We start from the raw sequence: 16729 nt of genomic DNA, 5'->3' as shown, positions 1-16729 counted from the left end.
TTTCAGACATCAAGGGTCATTAGCATAAGGAAAATCTTTTTTCCTTATCCCTGCCATATGCCTTAATTCCCAGGACATATTCAGTAAGGCTCTAAACAGTTTTTTTTTTTTTTTCTTTTATTTAATCATAACAGCTTGCTTTCAGTCTAATAGAACTAAAGAAGGCCTGTCGTCATTGGTCAAAGGTTAAATACCCATTTACTGAGCTGAGCAGACCAACTCTCCTCCTTCCATCTCAAGTCTACTTTTTGGACTTCCAGTTGTTGGCCCTCCATCTAATAGGAATCCAATAGGTTTTGCCCAGGGGCTGAGCAGTTTGTCAATGCAATGGAAACTGGATGCTTTTTATTTGAAATCATTAAAAAATCAATAGAGCCTAGAGATTATAAGGGTGTTTATTTTAGGGCTTCAGAGGAATAGTGTAAATTGGGAAAAATAAAAACCTCATCCTAATAGTGAATGCAGAGATAAACAATAGCAGTTTTCCTTTTTTTTCTTTTTAGTGTAATCCAAGGTAGGAAACTGATGATGATGATGATTGATGATGATAATAAATAATAGCAATAATGTGAAGTAGAAGACTGTGGGGAAATATTTCTTAAATGGGGAACATGAAACTTTTTGAAATGAAAATCTATGGAAAAGTTTAAAGTGTCACATAACTAGCACCCACAGATTCCTAATATTTAATATTCTGCAACATGAATTAACCAAATAATACAGCATCATTTGAATTAATCAAATAAGGATGAATAAGAACCATGTAAATTAAGTGTTCCTAGTAATACTCAAGGGCAAAAAAATATAGAGAAACTGCAAGAATTACAATTAATTGGTTCAAAATTAAAGGTCTGTCTGTAATACTTTAACACTGAAGGTAACTTTAAATTGTGCCTCATGTAGACCTTCTGTAGTTTGCAGAACACACAGTTCTTATAAGCTATTTACTTATTTGGGGAACTAATTCAGGAGAAACATGCAGTGCTACCTTAATGAAAGAGAGCTTTGCTATAGCACAGACAGGTTTGCTCTGAATTAATTTTTAATGCTTTATTTTAGAGCAACGATTGCAACCTCCTACTTAGTTTTATAAATATTATATTCCCTATTCCAGTTGTTGGAGTCCATGTATTAGGTTTGATTTTCATCTTTAAACACTCTGTCTGGTAATAACCTTTTTCCATTTGTATTCTGTGAACTCAATAAAAGGACATCTGGGACATATATGAGCACAGGAAAAAAGGTTATTTTTGAAACCCAAAGACTTAAGACAATATGATTCCACAGCTAGTACAGGAGACCAGCTAAGTGATATCACTGTTGTAGGAGATGATTTTAAGCTGGGTGATGTCAAAAGAGTTTTTTTTTTTGTTTTTTTTGCAGATGTGAGGGCCAGGAAAGAAGTATAAAATAGGATATTTGGGGATAGTTTGATGTTTACCCTGAAATTTTTGATAAGAATAGTGTGAGCCTACTGGAATAAGCAGAAGAGCTGTATCTTATAAAAAGGAGAAGCCTATCTCTGGAGAGAGAGAACGCAGTCTGAAAGTTCACCCTGTGAAGCAGCCCTAGGTTTTCCTTGGCTTTTACCTACTTCCCCTTGGCTTTTACCAAGAACCCCTGTTGTTGACAGGTAGATTAAGGAATAATAACAAGAAAATTGATAATTTCATTTTAGTTTCTACTTTCCCATGTTTAATTAGATCTGGGCCACTCAATATATACTTTTGTGCCTTGTGGCAATTTACCTCAGACTTACATTTCCAGGCACAGAACTGGAATCCATGAATTCATTCAGTCACCTAACAAATACTCTTGACCCTATTATATGCTGGGTTCTATTCTAGGCATTGAGGGACAGTGACAGACAAGATGAGAAAAGTCCATGTGATTGGAGATAAAAGAATGACTAATTGAGGGAATCAGGGAAGAATTTCTACTGTAAGAAAATTTACACTGAAGCTTGAACAACGAGAAAGAATTGGCCAGGTAAAGATCTGTGGAGAACATGGTCCACAAAGAGGGACAGCACATACAAAAATCCTGATATATAAAGGAAATGGTTAGATGTCAGTGAGTGGGAAAAGGGCGGAGGGAGCCTCAGAGGGAAGAGCAGCAGCCAGATGTTATAGGCCTGATGGTCCACGATGAGGTGCTTCGATTTGATTCTAAATGAAATGCAAATCCTGTCATCAAACCTAATCTTGAAAAGATCACTTTGGTTTCTCTATAGATAACGGAGAGCAAAGGGAGAGAAGTGACAGGACTTTATGGATGGTTGCTATAAAATATGGCCTGGAAGATGTCTATCCATAGGTATATTGATATATTTAATGATGTGCTTGCATTTGAGGTTGTTCTAAGATAAAATAAAAAATATTAAAGTCTCAGTATTAGCTATTCCTCATAGTCGATACAGACCAATCTAGCCAAACTGCTATTTTCCTACATGGGAAATTTAAAAACAGCCAAGTAGTAAGTGTACTCATTAATGGTTCAACACCTCAACTTACTGTTACAGAAATACTGATAAAGAATATTGAAAGGCAACTCTGTAAAACTTTTTCCATCCTTTTCAAAACACTTCTGCAACTCCACAAGTAAAACATCACTTAGGAAGCTGGGTATCAGAAAAGAAGGGGATTACTGTTCTATCCCCTAAATGAAAGGAACACCGAATCACTTTCTAGAGTTTGTTTTTATACTTCTCCATCTGATCCGTCTCTCATGGAACAACAGGGAACATTTTCTTCAGCTAATGAGGTGATCCTGCTGAGAGCAGTCCTAGCAATAATGAAAAATCGCATCTCTGGTAGAACACAGTACAAAATAATTGTTTTCAGTGTCACTATCAACAGCTTGGTTCATAAGTTTAGGGATTTCAGTTAACTTTCTTCCTACTTGAAAGGCAGGTCAGTTGAAAAAGCACCTCGGCTGTTGGCCAAAGCAGTGAAACTGAGTTTTTTAGTCTCGTGGACTTCAGCTGGAATCCTGGTCCTGTCAATTTCTTAACTATGAGAGCTTGGTCAAACCCCCTCATTCCTCTAAGCCTCAGCTTCCTAATCTGTGTAAGGGACTATGAATATGCATTTCCATGTAGTTGTGGAAAGGATAAATGAGATTTATAAAGTGTTCATGCATTGTGCAAGTGCATGAAGTGGCTTCAGTCATGTCTGACTCTTTGTGACCCTATGGCCTGTAGCCTGCCAGGCTCCTCTATCCATGGGAGTCTCCAAACATGAACACTGGAGTGGGTTGCCATGCCCTTCTCCAGGGGATCTTCCCAATCCAGGCTTTAGTAGCAAGTTTCAGAAACAAATTCCCAAGACCAGAGAGCAACTTGATGCTAAAATGATTTCTCAACCAGTGGTAGTTCTACTTGTCAAGAGGGTGTCTGGAAGCAGGGTACAGGAGGTGTTTTTTGCTTGTCTTAATGATTAGGCGGTTGTTTGTTGGCATTTAGTGAGTGAGGGCCAAGGGCACTGAATGTCCTGCAATGGGAGGAACAGTCAAGTCATAGAAGAACTAACTGGAACAAAATGAACCTCCACTGACAACACCTTTCAAAACCACCTCCCATGGACAGATAGAAGGAATACAGAGCAGTAGTGGGCTGCTCTTAAATGGTTAGTGAAATGCTTCTTATGCTAGGAAGCTAGGTCATAACTACTCAAAACATTCATTCAAGAGAATATCTAGCTCAACTTTTTTTCAGAGGAGGAAAATCAGTTCCCAAAATGGGAAGTGGTATTTCAAAGTGAAGGAAAGTTTCTGACAGGCAAATCGGGTTTCTGTCCTTCTGTGAGAAATGCTGATAGCGTGCAGGTTTTGCACTGTTCAGTTTTGGTAGGCCCCATTCACAGTCCTGTTGACTGAGGATCTGGATTGCTAATATAACAATGTTCTGGTGGATGGTGGCTAAATGACTTGAGGAAGGAATGACTTTTTCTTATTTTCACAAAGTCATCCTTCAGACTACAGATGGGATTTACCCATATTTTTCAGCTAATGTCCAACTGTTATATAATGAGAGCCCATGCACAAGTGTCTTAAAAAGGCAAATGAATTTTCCTCAGTTTTATATAGCAGTGAGTACTATCAAGTTATCCTTAAGTACATGGCTCATAACTGTGCAATAATAAGCCTGAACACAGCCTATTTAGTGGGTTTATAGTTGGAAAATCTTCTGGGAACAACATCAGGAACTACAGTACATAAATCTTCATTTTCCCAAGCAACACCAACTGCATTGATATTTCTAGTCTTTTTAAATTTTCAAGAGATATGAATGACAGACAACAGTCAAAATGATCATTATTTTATGATTAAATTTTTAAAAGATAATACAAACTTTAAAAAATAGTATTCTAATAGAAAAGTTATCAAGCAAATAAGCCGCTGTGAGAAATGTTACAAGTTCTGAGCATCAATAGCCAGGTATACATTGCTCAAAACCAAGTCTATGCCCTTACTAACTTGCAAACCCCCAGGATGTTAGAGTTAAAATAGATCATTGATTTGAATTTCTTCTTCTAACCCCTTTGTACTCAGAGACCCAGGAGTCAGAGCATAGACTGATGAAGGGACTTGTTTAACATCACAAAGTTGGTGAAACATTAAAGCCAGAGGCAGATTCCAGCTCTTAGGCTATATACCTGTCATTTTTATATGTACTGTCTGATGAATAGATTTAAATAAGAATAGACAAGGAAATAATAGAAAAGGGCTTGATATGTTCATGGCTTAATTTGCAATTCAGTTATTGAATGAAGTAATGCTAATTATTTAGACTAGAAAATACCTCTCCATTTGAAATGTTATCAGTGATGGTCATGAGCAAGTTAGAACAACAGAGATTTTCACCCTTAAAGAAAACAACATCCAAACAGTGTCTTTTGTTTAAAGTGTAGGATAAGCAAAGATATTCTCCAAACTTGGACATCTCTACTCTAAGGTAACTGGATAGCTATGCTAGCATAATGCAGGTGTTAATGTATGATAATCACTTTGTATTTGGCATAGAACCTACCATAAATGTAAATATTTAAAAGAGAAACATTGTCTCTCTGAAAAAATGATGCCAACATTTTTGATAACAGAAAAAAAGGAATAAACATAAAAAACTGGAGGAACACTACACATAAGAAGAAAATCACATTTTAAAACAATAAAAGCTGACAACTTCTTGCTTTCTGCCTCCAAGAGACCACATGGAGAAAGGCTTATTTCAAAATTAGACAGATTTGGGTTCATATATTGTCTCTCACACTGACCTGTGGGCACTGGATGGGCTGTTTCAATTTTATGCCTCAGTTTCTTCCTTTCCAGGTTAGAACTATTATTAGGGGAATGTCAGAATTTGTCTGTAAGATTATTTTCCGTACTTTTTGAGTTCTATTAAATTGAACACAGGTCAATTTTGCTTCAGTTTTGCCACATCTAACACAGTAGATTGGATTTAGACGCAACTAATACCAGGGCCTTAAGTAGAAAGTGAATAAAATTATATCTGTAACTCCTTTAAACTAAACATATAGAAATATACACATATATGATACAGTAATTTTTACATTCTCCAAAGTTTGTGAACGATTGAGCCAGATTTAAGGAAGACATAAAAGGAAAGTATATATCAATAGATGTCTCGGAATTAACTGTTTCTTTAGATTAGTTATCAAATTTGTAGCCAAAGGGAGACAGGTAGAGTTTTAAAGGAACACCTTTAAAAGTATTCCTGCTTGCCTTCAAGGTTACTCATTATATTTCAGAATGGACCTGCATTTACAACCTTAATAAACAGATTTTATGATATGGTTAGGATTAAATAATTATTGAGATATAGTTCACAGCTCACATGGGGAACAGTATATAAGTTATGAATATGACGTAGCAATTCTAGTTTATAAAAGCATTGTGTTGTGTAAAAGTCCAAGTTTTTTAAATCATTAAGCTTTTGATCCGTTTTAGCAAATTTATCTATCTGAAGTACAACAGACCACTTCAGAAGATTTGTCCTCATTTTTACCATCCGAGCATTGGAAGAATTTCTGTTCTCCATGGATTTTACGCTCTTCTCGATCTGGTTACCTGGGTCTTTCTTTCTGCCAGTGACCTTACACTAAGCCAACATACCTGATTTCTCTCATTCCAATTTCATTTCTTCTGATGCAAATATTCTTATTAAAAACCTCAAGGACCATTCTAAATAAACATGTCCAGATTTTTTTTTTTTTTCCCTTTTAGGTTGGCTCTTATCTAGCCACCCCATCAAGACTGCACTAATGATGTCAAAGGTCAGGTCTGTCAAAGACACTCATGGTCATTTATTATAATTTACCACTCTTCTGAGGGTTTATTTATTGACAGGAGCTTAAGGAACTCCAAATAAATGAATACATAAATCCTAGGACATGACAACAAAAATTGAAAAGAACATTTGCTTATCGCTGATGTCAGTTATCTAAATTGCCGTGGTAATTTGTGCTCCAGTCTTCCCAGGACCGTCTGCCATGCTTCACTAACTGATCCACAGCCCTGTTCCTAAAGCTGACAGCCACGCCCCTCTGAAACGAATAGCAGGGAATGAACATCTCAGATGTAGAAGCCTTATCTCATGACCCACAGAAGGCGATGAATAAATATCCGAAATTCAACTAAAGAGTTGAGCAAAATCAGACTCCTAAATCAGCTGCCCAAGAGTTGTCAATTGGTATTTTCTATCCGATATGCACCCTCAGAAAAAGGGTAAGTTATTAAATCCAAAGGCAGTGATAATGCAATCCATAGTAGTTAAAGACATCTGATAGAAAAAGTAATGAAAAGTCCTGAAGTAAAGAGGCTGATTCCTAGCATCCATCACCCTAGCTGGATTTTTAGGCAAAAAGAAACACTCAAAAGCACAGGCCCTGCCCCTCTGTAGTCCTGAAGAAGTCCGTGCTTTGCTGCAGTTGTGAAAGGTTGTAACTTTCTCCATCCCCTTGGAGTTTCCCTTGCATCCTTGAAGCTGAAGACCTTGCACTTGTCCTCTCACACCAATCTGTTCAGAGCGCCATATGTTTCCATCAGGTTTCTGCGGGCTAAAGCTCCTAACCACATCCCTACTTTCAGAAGCAGGAAAATGTTTTACCAGAAAGGAAAAAAACAAAAGTAAACCACATTCATTATACCAGCGACAGTAGAGCAGTGTATTGGGCAGCCAGTCCACAGACAGAATATTTATTTGCCAGCTGGGACACTATGCATATCAAAGACTATACAAACACAGCTATGACATCAACATCTTCCAAACTACAGATAAAAGCACTCACTGTCTGACACTCACAATTATACTTTCCTATCAAACTGCTGTGTTGACAAGAATTTCACTGGATACTGACTTGCACCTTCTCAAATGCCTACCATGGTGGTTATAAACATATCGCGCTAAAGTCAAGAACAGACTATTTGCAAAGTAAATGATTTCCTCACAGTAAATACATTAAATCCCCCTGGGGTTCTGGGGGCCTTGGTATGCAGTGAGTCCACACTACAATTTACACATAGAGTTCTGCCACTTCCTCTGTATGTGAGAATTAATGGAAGAGCAGGGTGACATGCAAATTTTTTAATGAGTAGAAAGTGCTAAATTTGCAGACTGCATAACATTTTAATTTTCCAAAGTCAGGAAGTTCACTGATGCAGACACAATTCCAGGCAGTTCTTGTTTGTAAATTGCAATTTCTAATTTGTCTGCTGTGGCATAAACCTTCTTCAGCAAGAAGGAGTATTTCTAAATTCAGATGTGAACTCTCACATATCCCAGTGTGGGACTCCAATCTTCAAACAGGATTAAAAACCAAAGTCTATAGAAATAGCTGCAGCAATGTCATAATCTAATAGAGTGTATTCATAAATATATATAAAGCACCATTTCTGGATCAAGTCACATATATATTCCCTTGACTGCTATTTTCAAAAGGAAAAAGCAAGCATGGATTAAACCATTTTATGCCAAGTTGACAAAGTAGGTCTTACTACAAATCATTATAAAGGTTATAAAAGTTAAGTTCTCAGGTCTAGGTTATACAACTGTGTGTAGTGTTTGTCGCTCAATCGTGTCTGACTCTTTGCGACCCCATGGACTTTAATCTGCCAGGCACTTCTGTCCATGGAATTCTCCAGGCAACAATATTGGAGTGGATAGCCATTTCCTTCTCCAGGATACAACTGTATTTCAATATAAATGGTAAATATGCTTATTGGCTCAACATTTTTGGAGACTGTCATAAGTGCCTTTTTTTTTTTTTTTTTGTACCTCTTTTCTTCTGGGTCTATAGTGTTCTCTCTCTCCAGAACCATTTTATATAAATCCTGTCTCAAAACTATGTGCTAAAACCAGAAGCTACTTTCATATATATAGTCTTAGTGAAAGTCGCTCATTCGTGTCTGACTGTTTGTGACCCCATGGACTATACAGTCCATGGCATTCTCCAAGCCAGAATACTGGAGTGGGTAGTTGTTCCCTTCTCCAGGGGATCTTCCCAACCCAGGGATCGAACCCAGGTATCTCTCATTGCAGGCGGACTCTTTACCAGCTGAGCCACAAGGGAAGCCCAAGAATAATGCAGTGGGTAGTCTATCTCTTCTCCAGCGGATCTTCCCTACCCAGGAATCAAACTGGGGTCTCCTGCATTGCAGGTGGATTCTTTATCAACTGAGCTATGAGGGAAGCCCTTCATTTAGTCTTAGAAATAACAGAAAGACAACTAAGGGCTTCCCTAATGGCTCAGTAGGTAAAGAGTTCAGTTCATTCACTCAGTCGAGTCCAACTCTTTGCAGTCCCCTGAACTGCAGCACGCCAGGCCTCCCTGTCCATCACCAACTCCCGGAATCTACCTAAACCTACGTCCATTGAGTCGGTGATGCTATCCAACCATCTCATCCTCTGTCGTCCCCTTCTCCTTCTGCCCTCAATTTCCCAGCATCAGGGTCTTTTCAAATGAGTCAGCTCTTCGCATCAGGTGGCCAAAGTACTGGAGTTTCAGCTTCAACATCAGACCTTCCAATGAACACCCAGGACTGATCTCCTTTAGGATGGACTGGTTGGATCTCCTTGCAGTCCAAGGGACTCTCAAGAGTCTTCTCCAACACCACAGTTCAAAAGCATCAATTCTTCGGTGCTCACCTTTCTTTATAGTCCAACTCTCACATCCATACATGACTACTGGCAAAAGCACAGCTTTGACTAGATGGGCTTTTATTGACAAAGTAATGTCTCTGCCTTTGAATATGCTATCTAGGTTGGTCATAACTTTCCTTCCAAGGAGTCAGCGTCTTTTAATTTCATGGCTGCAGTCACCATCTGCAGTGATTTTGGAGCCCAGAAAAATAAAGTCTGACACTGTTTCCACTGTTTTCCCATCTATTTGCCATGAAGTGATGGGACCAGATGCCATGATCTCAGTTTTCTGAATGTTGAGTTTTAGCCAACTTTTTCACTCTCCCCTTTCACTTTCATCAAGAGGCTCTTTAGTTCCTCTTCACTTTCTGCCATAATAGTGGTGTCATCTGCATATCTGAGGTTATTGATATTTCTCCCAGCAATTTAATTCCAGCTTGTGCTTCCTCCAGCCCAGAGTTTCTCACGATGTACTCTGAATATAAGTTTGTTGCGGTCCTTTAATGGACCGGAACCTGGTGGTCCGGAGTCAACGATAAGAAAATGAAAAAGAGAGAGAGCGAAAGAAAGACAGACACAGGGACCCAACCTCTGAGCAAAGGTGCTTTAATGATCTTTCTGGGAGTATATATAGGCTGTTGTACAAGGAATTCCTTTCAACAATGATATAGATCAGAAAACCAAACGTACAGCAACTGTTACCAAGGGAACAAGAGATTAACAACGGTCATAAGGTCAGGAGACAATCCATATCTCAAGAAAGAGGATCGAGACTAAGCAGTTTTGTCATAAGGAGAATGTTTACTGAAGGAGATTCATAAATGTCCCATCCTATAACCTCAGTCCTGGGAGCTGTGTGCCGTTCCACTCGTTTCTATTGCCAGAAACTGATAAGGAACAGAGGATTTATGAGAAACAGCATGTAGGAATCCTTCTGTTAAATATTCCCTGACATAAGTTAATAAAGTAGGGTGACAATATACAGCCTTGATGTACTCCTTTTCCTATTTGGAACCAGTCTGTTGTTCCATGTCCAGTGCTAACTGTTGCTTCCTGACCTGCATACAGGATTCTCAAAAGGCAGGTGAGGTGGTCTGGTATTCCCATCTCTTGAAGAATTTTCCACAGTTTATTGTGATCCACACAGTCAAAGGCTTTAGCATAGTCAATAAAGCAGAAATAGATGTTTTTCTGGAACTCTCTTGCATTTTCCATGATCCACCTGATGTTGTCAATTTGATCTCTGGACACGACTGAGCAACTTCACTTTCACTTTTCACTTTCATGCATTGGAGAAGGAAATGGCAACCCACTCCAGAGTTCTTGCCTGGAGAATCCCAGGGATGGGGGAGCTGTCTGTGGGGTCGCACAGAGTCGGACACGACTGAAGTGACTTAGCAGCAGCAGCAGTAAAATAACATCAGTTCCTATAAGTTCTTAATTTGGAAGTAGTGTCTCCAGTGTAAGAACTACTTTTTTCAGACCAATGAGGATATGTGTGTGTGTGCTAAGTTGCGTCAGACGCGTCCCACTCTTTGCAACCCTATTGAACTGTAGCCCACCAGGCTCCTCTGTCCATGGGATTCCTCAGGCAAGAAAACTGGAACGGGTTGCCATGCCCTCATCCAGAGGACCTTCCTGACCCAGGGATGGAAACTTTGTCTCTTTGGCCGGCAGGTTCTTTATCACTAGTGCCACTGGGGAAGCCCTAAAGAGGATATACCTCATGTATAATATATACTTGGCTCAGCTGGTAAAGAATCCGCCTGCAATGTGGGAGGCCTGGGTTTGATCCCTGGGTTGGGAAGATCCCCTGGAGAAGGGAGAGGCTGCCCACTCTGGTATTTTGGCCTGGAGAATTCCATGCACTGTTAAGTCTATGGGATCGCAAAGAGCCGGACACGACTGGAGCCTTTCACTTTCTTTCCTATGTTATACTTCAGTATCGACCACTATGTCTGGATGGCTTTTGAGTAGTAACTGTGGGACTTTCTCATTCTATATTCTATGTGTTTTAAGGTGTGTGTGTGTGAGTGTGTGCGCACACATGTGCCCAGGTGTGTCTGATTCTTTGCAATCCTATGAACAGGCTCCTCTGTCCATGGATTTTTCCAGGCAAGAGTACTGGTGTGGGTTGCCATTTCCTCCTCCAGGGTGTCTTCCTGACCCAGGGATTGAACCTAAGGCTCTTGTGTCTCCTGCATTGGCAGCTGAATTCTTTACATGTGGGAAGTCTGTGTTTTAACCTACCTTTTATATAATCACTCACTTTATCCTTTCTCCATGTCTTCTGAAAAGTGTCATGAGATCTACATTCCAGTTTACTAATTTTCCCTTTAATTTTATCAAAAGCTGTCTCTGACCTGATCTGATTTTTAGTCTTCCATTGAGTTTTAACCTCTCAATGGATCACATTCCATTCGATTTTCTCCTAAATCTCTGTCATTTTTACAATATTCTATTCTTTCACTTGTGTTTATATTCCTTTTAAAAAGTTTACCTTTTTATTGTTATTTATTTTACAGCCTCATTCAGATTGTTCTAGGACTCCGTTTATTAAAGTACTGGCACACCTATTTATTGTTGCCAACTTTCCCTTGCAGCAAACTATTTATTCCCTTGGGTGATATAAAACTTGTATCATAAATTAATTTTCAGGAGTAAGTTATCTTTATTATAGACCAATGCACTTAGGTTGTGGAAAAAACTCCTGAAAATGGCTTACTGTTCACTTCTGCTGGTACTCCAGAAGTTTTACTACTTATATAAATTACACATACTTTGCATTTTCCTCCCTGCATGGTATCTTAGACTTCACATCCAGAACTAAGTAAAGGACTGCGGTTTTATTTAAATGAAGACTTAGTCTTTTCTGTACCATCAATTTTCCTGTAGCTTTCCTGGGCTGATGGGTAAAAATTTAGAGTTATTTTTCATGGTGGGGGAAGCCAGTTATGAGACCCAGCTTTGTTCAGGTTTCTTGCTTTCTACTCAGCCTCAGAACCAAAAACCTAACTCTCAATCCCCAGGACCTACATCCATGCCTAATGCCCCTCTTGGCTATTCTGCTGTCCACTTATACAGATACTTATTTAGATCTGAGTTCATTTCTGTTACTTGAGGATTTCTCTTTCTTTTGAACTTGATATCCTCTCTCTCTTACACACACTCCAAATGTGTTTATATGTCTTTTAAGTTTAAACATTTTATCCAATATTTCTAGATGTTTTCAGTTAAAGGTGCTTATAATGAGGGGAATGGCTAAGGAAGAAATGTGTCCAAATATGATTATTTTGAACAAATTAATGAATAAACATTGACAGTAATATTTTCTATATATTTCACACTGTATTGCTCTTAAGTACCAATCTGGCTTTTAAAATATACTACACTACATTATCTATGTAACTCTGAATTCTACTGACATCCATCAGGAACTCTGAATTCTTCCTTTCTAGCAGTGTATCTACATTTATATCCAAATCACTTGTAGACAATTTTTAGTACATTCAGAGGTTGCACTGCCTCCCTAATTCAATGGTAAGCAGGTTAGCTTTGAGATAATACTGCAATACTTATAAACAGCTATTTATCAATGCATTGAAGACACTAAGTCTCAATGTAAACAAACATTAAATGATATTTTCTAATTATTAACTGCAGCTTTATAGCTATCTTTTTTCCCTCCATTCTTTTTCTTAATTCAGAACTTGTCCCTCTTACAAGCTTGGTACTTTCACTATTAGAAGCCATTTGTTTTCCAAAATGAGGACATTTTTTTTGCAAGACTTTGTCAGCATTGCTATGCCAGAAACACCCAGCTTACTATAAATAGAAACTATAACTTTCACTATAAAATACTATAATTATACAGCACAACTGTATCTGAGGTTTTTATCCCTGAGGAAATCGATAACAGCGCAAACTACAATTATCTTTTGTACTACAGTAGATACAAGAGGGAGGAGGAAAGAGCTTATTGACTTAGTAGGGACTGTTACTATAGCAAATTAGATTTATAAAAGGAAACAGCTTTTTAACTGACTGATTTTAATTCAAACACCCAAATGCTCCAGTCTGCTAGGAGACTTGACCAAGAAATAAACAACAAATAACCACTTTTGTAGCCTCATTCGCCTTCCTTATTTACACATACACACACCTCATGCCATCCATCATAGCCAATCATTAGAACAAATTGTATTAATTCTGTAAGAAATAAGCTAGGTGCTAAGGGGATGCTGGGCTTCCCTGATGGCTCAGACGGTAAAGAATCTGCCTGCAATGTGGGAGACCTGAGTTTGATGCCTGGGTCAGGAAGATCCCCTGAAGAAGGGAATGTCTGACCACTCCAGTATTCTTGCCTGGAGAATTCCAGGGACAGAGGAAACTGGCAGGTGACAGTCCATGGGGTCGCAAAGAGACGGACACAACTGAATGACTAACATTTTCACTTTCAAAGGGATGCTATTTCATGAAATTCTTAACTTGAACATTTCATACTTGTGGGCTTCTCTGGTGGCTCAGTGGTAAAGAATCTGCCTGTCAATGCAGGAGACATGGGTTCCCTCCCTGATCCTGGAAGATCGCACAGGGCAGCTAAGCCCGTGCTCCACGACTACGGAGCCTGTGCTCTAGAGCCTGGGAGCTGCAACTACTGATCCCATGTGCCACAACCATGAAGCCATATAGCCTGTGCTCCATAACAGGAGAAGTCACCACAATGAGAAGCTGTGCACACAACTACAGAGTAGCCCACACAGCATCAGCATAGCTAAAAATAAATGAATAACATTTTTTCATAAAGAGTATTTCATGCTTGTATTTGATATATGTCATAATTTAGAATGTGTCATTGTGTGTAACTAATAAAAGGACGAATGTTCCATCTTGTAGCATTATACTCCTTGTTAAATCAGTCACTTTGGGAATTTTAAAATATGCACAATGGAAGCAGAAGGCATTAAATCACCCAAAGCTGAAGGATAATACTGAGAAAGGGAGAACGGGAGTGAGCAAGAGAGAAACTTCAAATATTGTTACTTTTCAATCACATGAATTAATTCATTCTACACTAAAAGAATACTACTAAATTATAAAAATGTTAAAAACAACTTGTGTGGTATGTTTTCATTTTAATCTTCAACTCAAACTAACACCTAGAGGAACAAATTCTGTATCTCTGGATAAACAGTTAGTAAAATAGCTGTATTCTTCTCCTTCTGTGTTTCTGGTACAAATAGTGAGAGGCACAGTAGACATCCTCAAATCACAACCAGAAAATATGCTTCACACTCAGCTGCAGCCTGTTCTCAAAGAATACCACGTACCATGGACAGAAAAATAAGAGGCCCATTAGGTTTATATTCTGTGTCCGCAAGGCTATTACCTATCTATATGTATTTTAAGTAAAGTTGCTTTTTAAAGGTCCCTGTAAGTACAGACTCTGGAAAATAAACAGAATTTCATAAATGTGCTGAAAATATCTTATTCTTAAATGAAAAATACAAATACTTCCACACAAATACATTTGCTTGCTTGTATTCCACAAGCAATTTGTACCGTGTTATAAGAAATGTCAACATTTGGCCACCATTACCCAAGATCCAAAGACAGCACATTGTTTGATTTATTCAACTGTACAGGTGTGATTTCAGAACAATTTTTAGTACCCTACTTCATGCCCATAAAAAAGATGGTTAATTTCATATATTTAAGGGCTCCTTAGTATGAAAAGTATTTTAAGTATGGAAATCAAACCACCATCTCATTAAGAAAATCTAAGTAACAAAGCCATAAAAAATGTGGAATACTTAGCTTATAGCATCTATTATATTCCTGAGCCAATCTTCTACGTCCATTTTAAAATTTACGTTTTATAAACATGATTCCCTTTAGATAAACATAATAATTTTAATACAAACCCAGCAATTTCAAGGGCTTGTGAAGATATTCCCACTTAACACTTGAAAACTGGTAAATCTACCAGGAGAAATGTTTCTTGTCCTTATACATGTATTCTAAACTTCATGGACATTGGTTCAGTAACAGCCATGAATTAGAAGTAAATAGCTTACTTTTTGGAAGCCGTGTGACTCTCTGAGTTTAGGGTGCCCTTTTGTGCACTCTAATACAACCGAGCAGCAATTCCCTGCCCTGAAAAGAATGACAGACCCTCTAGGGAAATGACTAAATCACTTTTTGCTCATGGGAAAGCAATACTGTGTGTGTCATTTGTTAACTGGACACAGTTATTATTCATTCTGGTTTCTGGGAGATCCTTCTTTTTTTTTTTTTCAATTTTGAGAGCCCTAGTAGTGCATTTTTGTTGTTATTCATGGGATTTTTTTTTTTTCCTTCAAAGAAATCCAATGGTTAAGACACACCTCCCCTGTGTCTCAAACAGACTTACTCTGCATGCACAGCCCATCCGTGCAGTTCTTGGACTGCAGGACAAGGCCATCGCAGTCCTTGCCTCCATTCTTGGGGGCTGGTGCTGTGCACTCCCTCCTGCGCCAGTGAGTGCACTCGGTCCCGCAGGTAGACCACTTGCTCCACGAGGTCCACCTGCCATCCACTGCCACAAAAAAAAAAAAAACCAAAAAACAAGCAACAGGTCAGAGAGAGAAGGAGCTTCCTGAAGGCAGAGAGAGGGCAGGGCTCAAGTAGAAACAAAACACCAAACACTGAAGAAAATGCCCCACCAAGGAGTGCTGCATTCATTTTAACTGCTAGAAGTAGCACATGCTCTCCATACTTTCTGTGGATTCTGCAAACTTTCCTTACAAGAGGTCTGTGACTATTTCTTCACTGACCATGCACGGGAACTTTAATGGGACACACAGAAATCAAAGTTGTCACCAGGAGTTATATAAAGGTAAATCCTAGCAGTGTCCCTTTTTCTATTTTAGGTTTTGGACTGAAAATTAGGGGACCTCCTTATGGATCCAATATTCCCATGAATAGTGCATGTGATTAGTGCCAGTAAACTTCTGTGGGGTTAAGGAAAAGAGGTCAGGAGAGTGGGGAAAAAAATCCTTCCATTCATCTATCCACCCACCCACCTCCATCCTATCCATATATTCATCTACATTCCCATTTATCTATCTCTCTCTCTCTTTACCGCTCTATCATCTACATCTTATACACTCTTTTTAAGTTTTTATCCATGCTGCTTAATTCTGCTAAGATCTTCTGCAATGCCGTCTTGAAAAGACTGTTTTCCGTTTATTATTTGATTATTTCATTCCATTATTTTATTTGATGATGTACACATTTCTATTTTTATTTTAAAAATAATATTTAAGCACATTCTTAATTTTTTTCCTGTGATTCAATCATTTGGAATAGACTCACTTTCTTCTTAATTTTGGTGCTTGACTTGTTAGTAAATTTCAATGATAATGGGCTAAGATAACTCTATTTAAAAAAAACAAACACACAACTTAAACCCTAACTTGAGAAAATAGTAAATTTCACTAAGGTGATACTTTAAAATGCATTCTTTAACGGTTCTTAGATAAATAAGAAGAAAATACCAAAATAAGAGTTATATTTTTTAAAAAATTTCCC

At 38.3% G+C, this 16729-nt stretch overlaps 1 protein-coding gene across 3 annotated transcripts in view; it reads right to left on the bottom strand.

Annotated features, from left to right (window-relative positions):
* Positions 1–16729, bottom strand: part of UNC5C (unc-5 homolog C (C. elegans)) — a 428547-nt gene that overhangs the window by 54394 nt on the left and 357424 nt on the right. For all 3 annotated transcript variants that reach the window (XM_010848326.1, XM_010848327.1, XM_010848328.1), the window contains exon 7: positions 15570–15734. In XM_010848326.1, coding sequence (XP_010846628.1) covers positions 15570–15734 — 165 coding nt within the window. The remainder of the gene's footprint in view (positions 1–15569; positions 15735–16729) is intronic.

Source organism: Bison bison, unplaced genomic scaffold, assembly GCF_000754665.1.
Source record: "Bison bison bison isolate TAMUID 2011002044 unplaced genomic scaffold, Bison_UMD1.0 scf7180017864263, whole genome shotgun sequence".
Taxonomy (NCBI): Eukaryota; Metazoa; Chordata; class Mammalia; order Artiodactyla; family Bovidae; genus Bison; species Bison bison.
The sequence above is the reverse complement of the archived record's forward strand: the minus strand, read 5'-3'. Positions and strand labels throughout refer to the sequence as shown.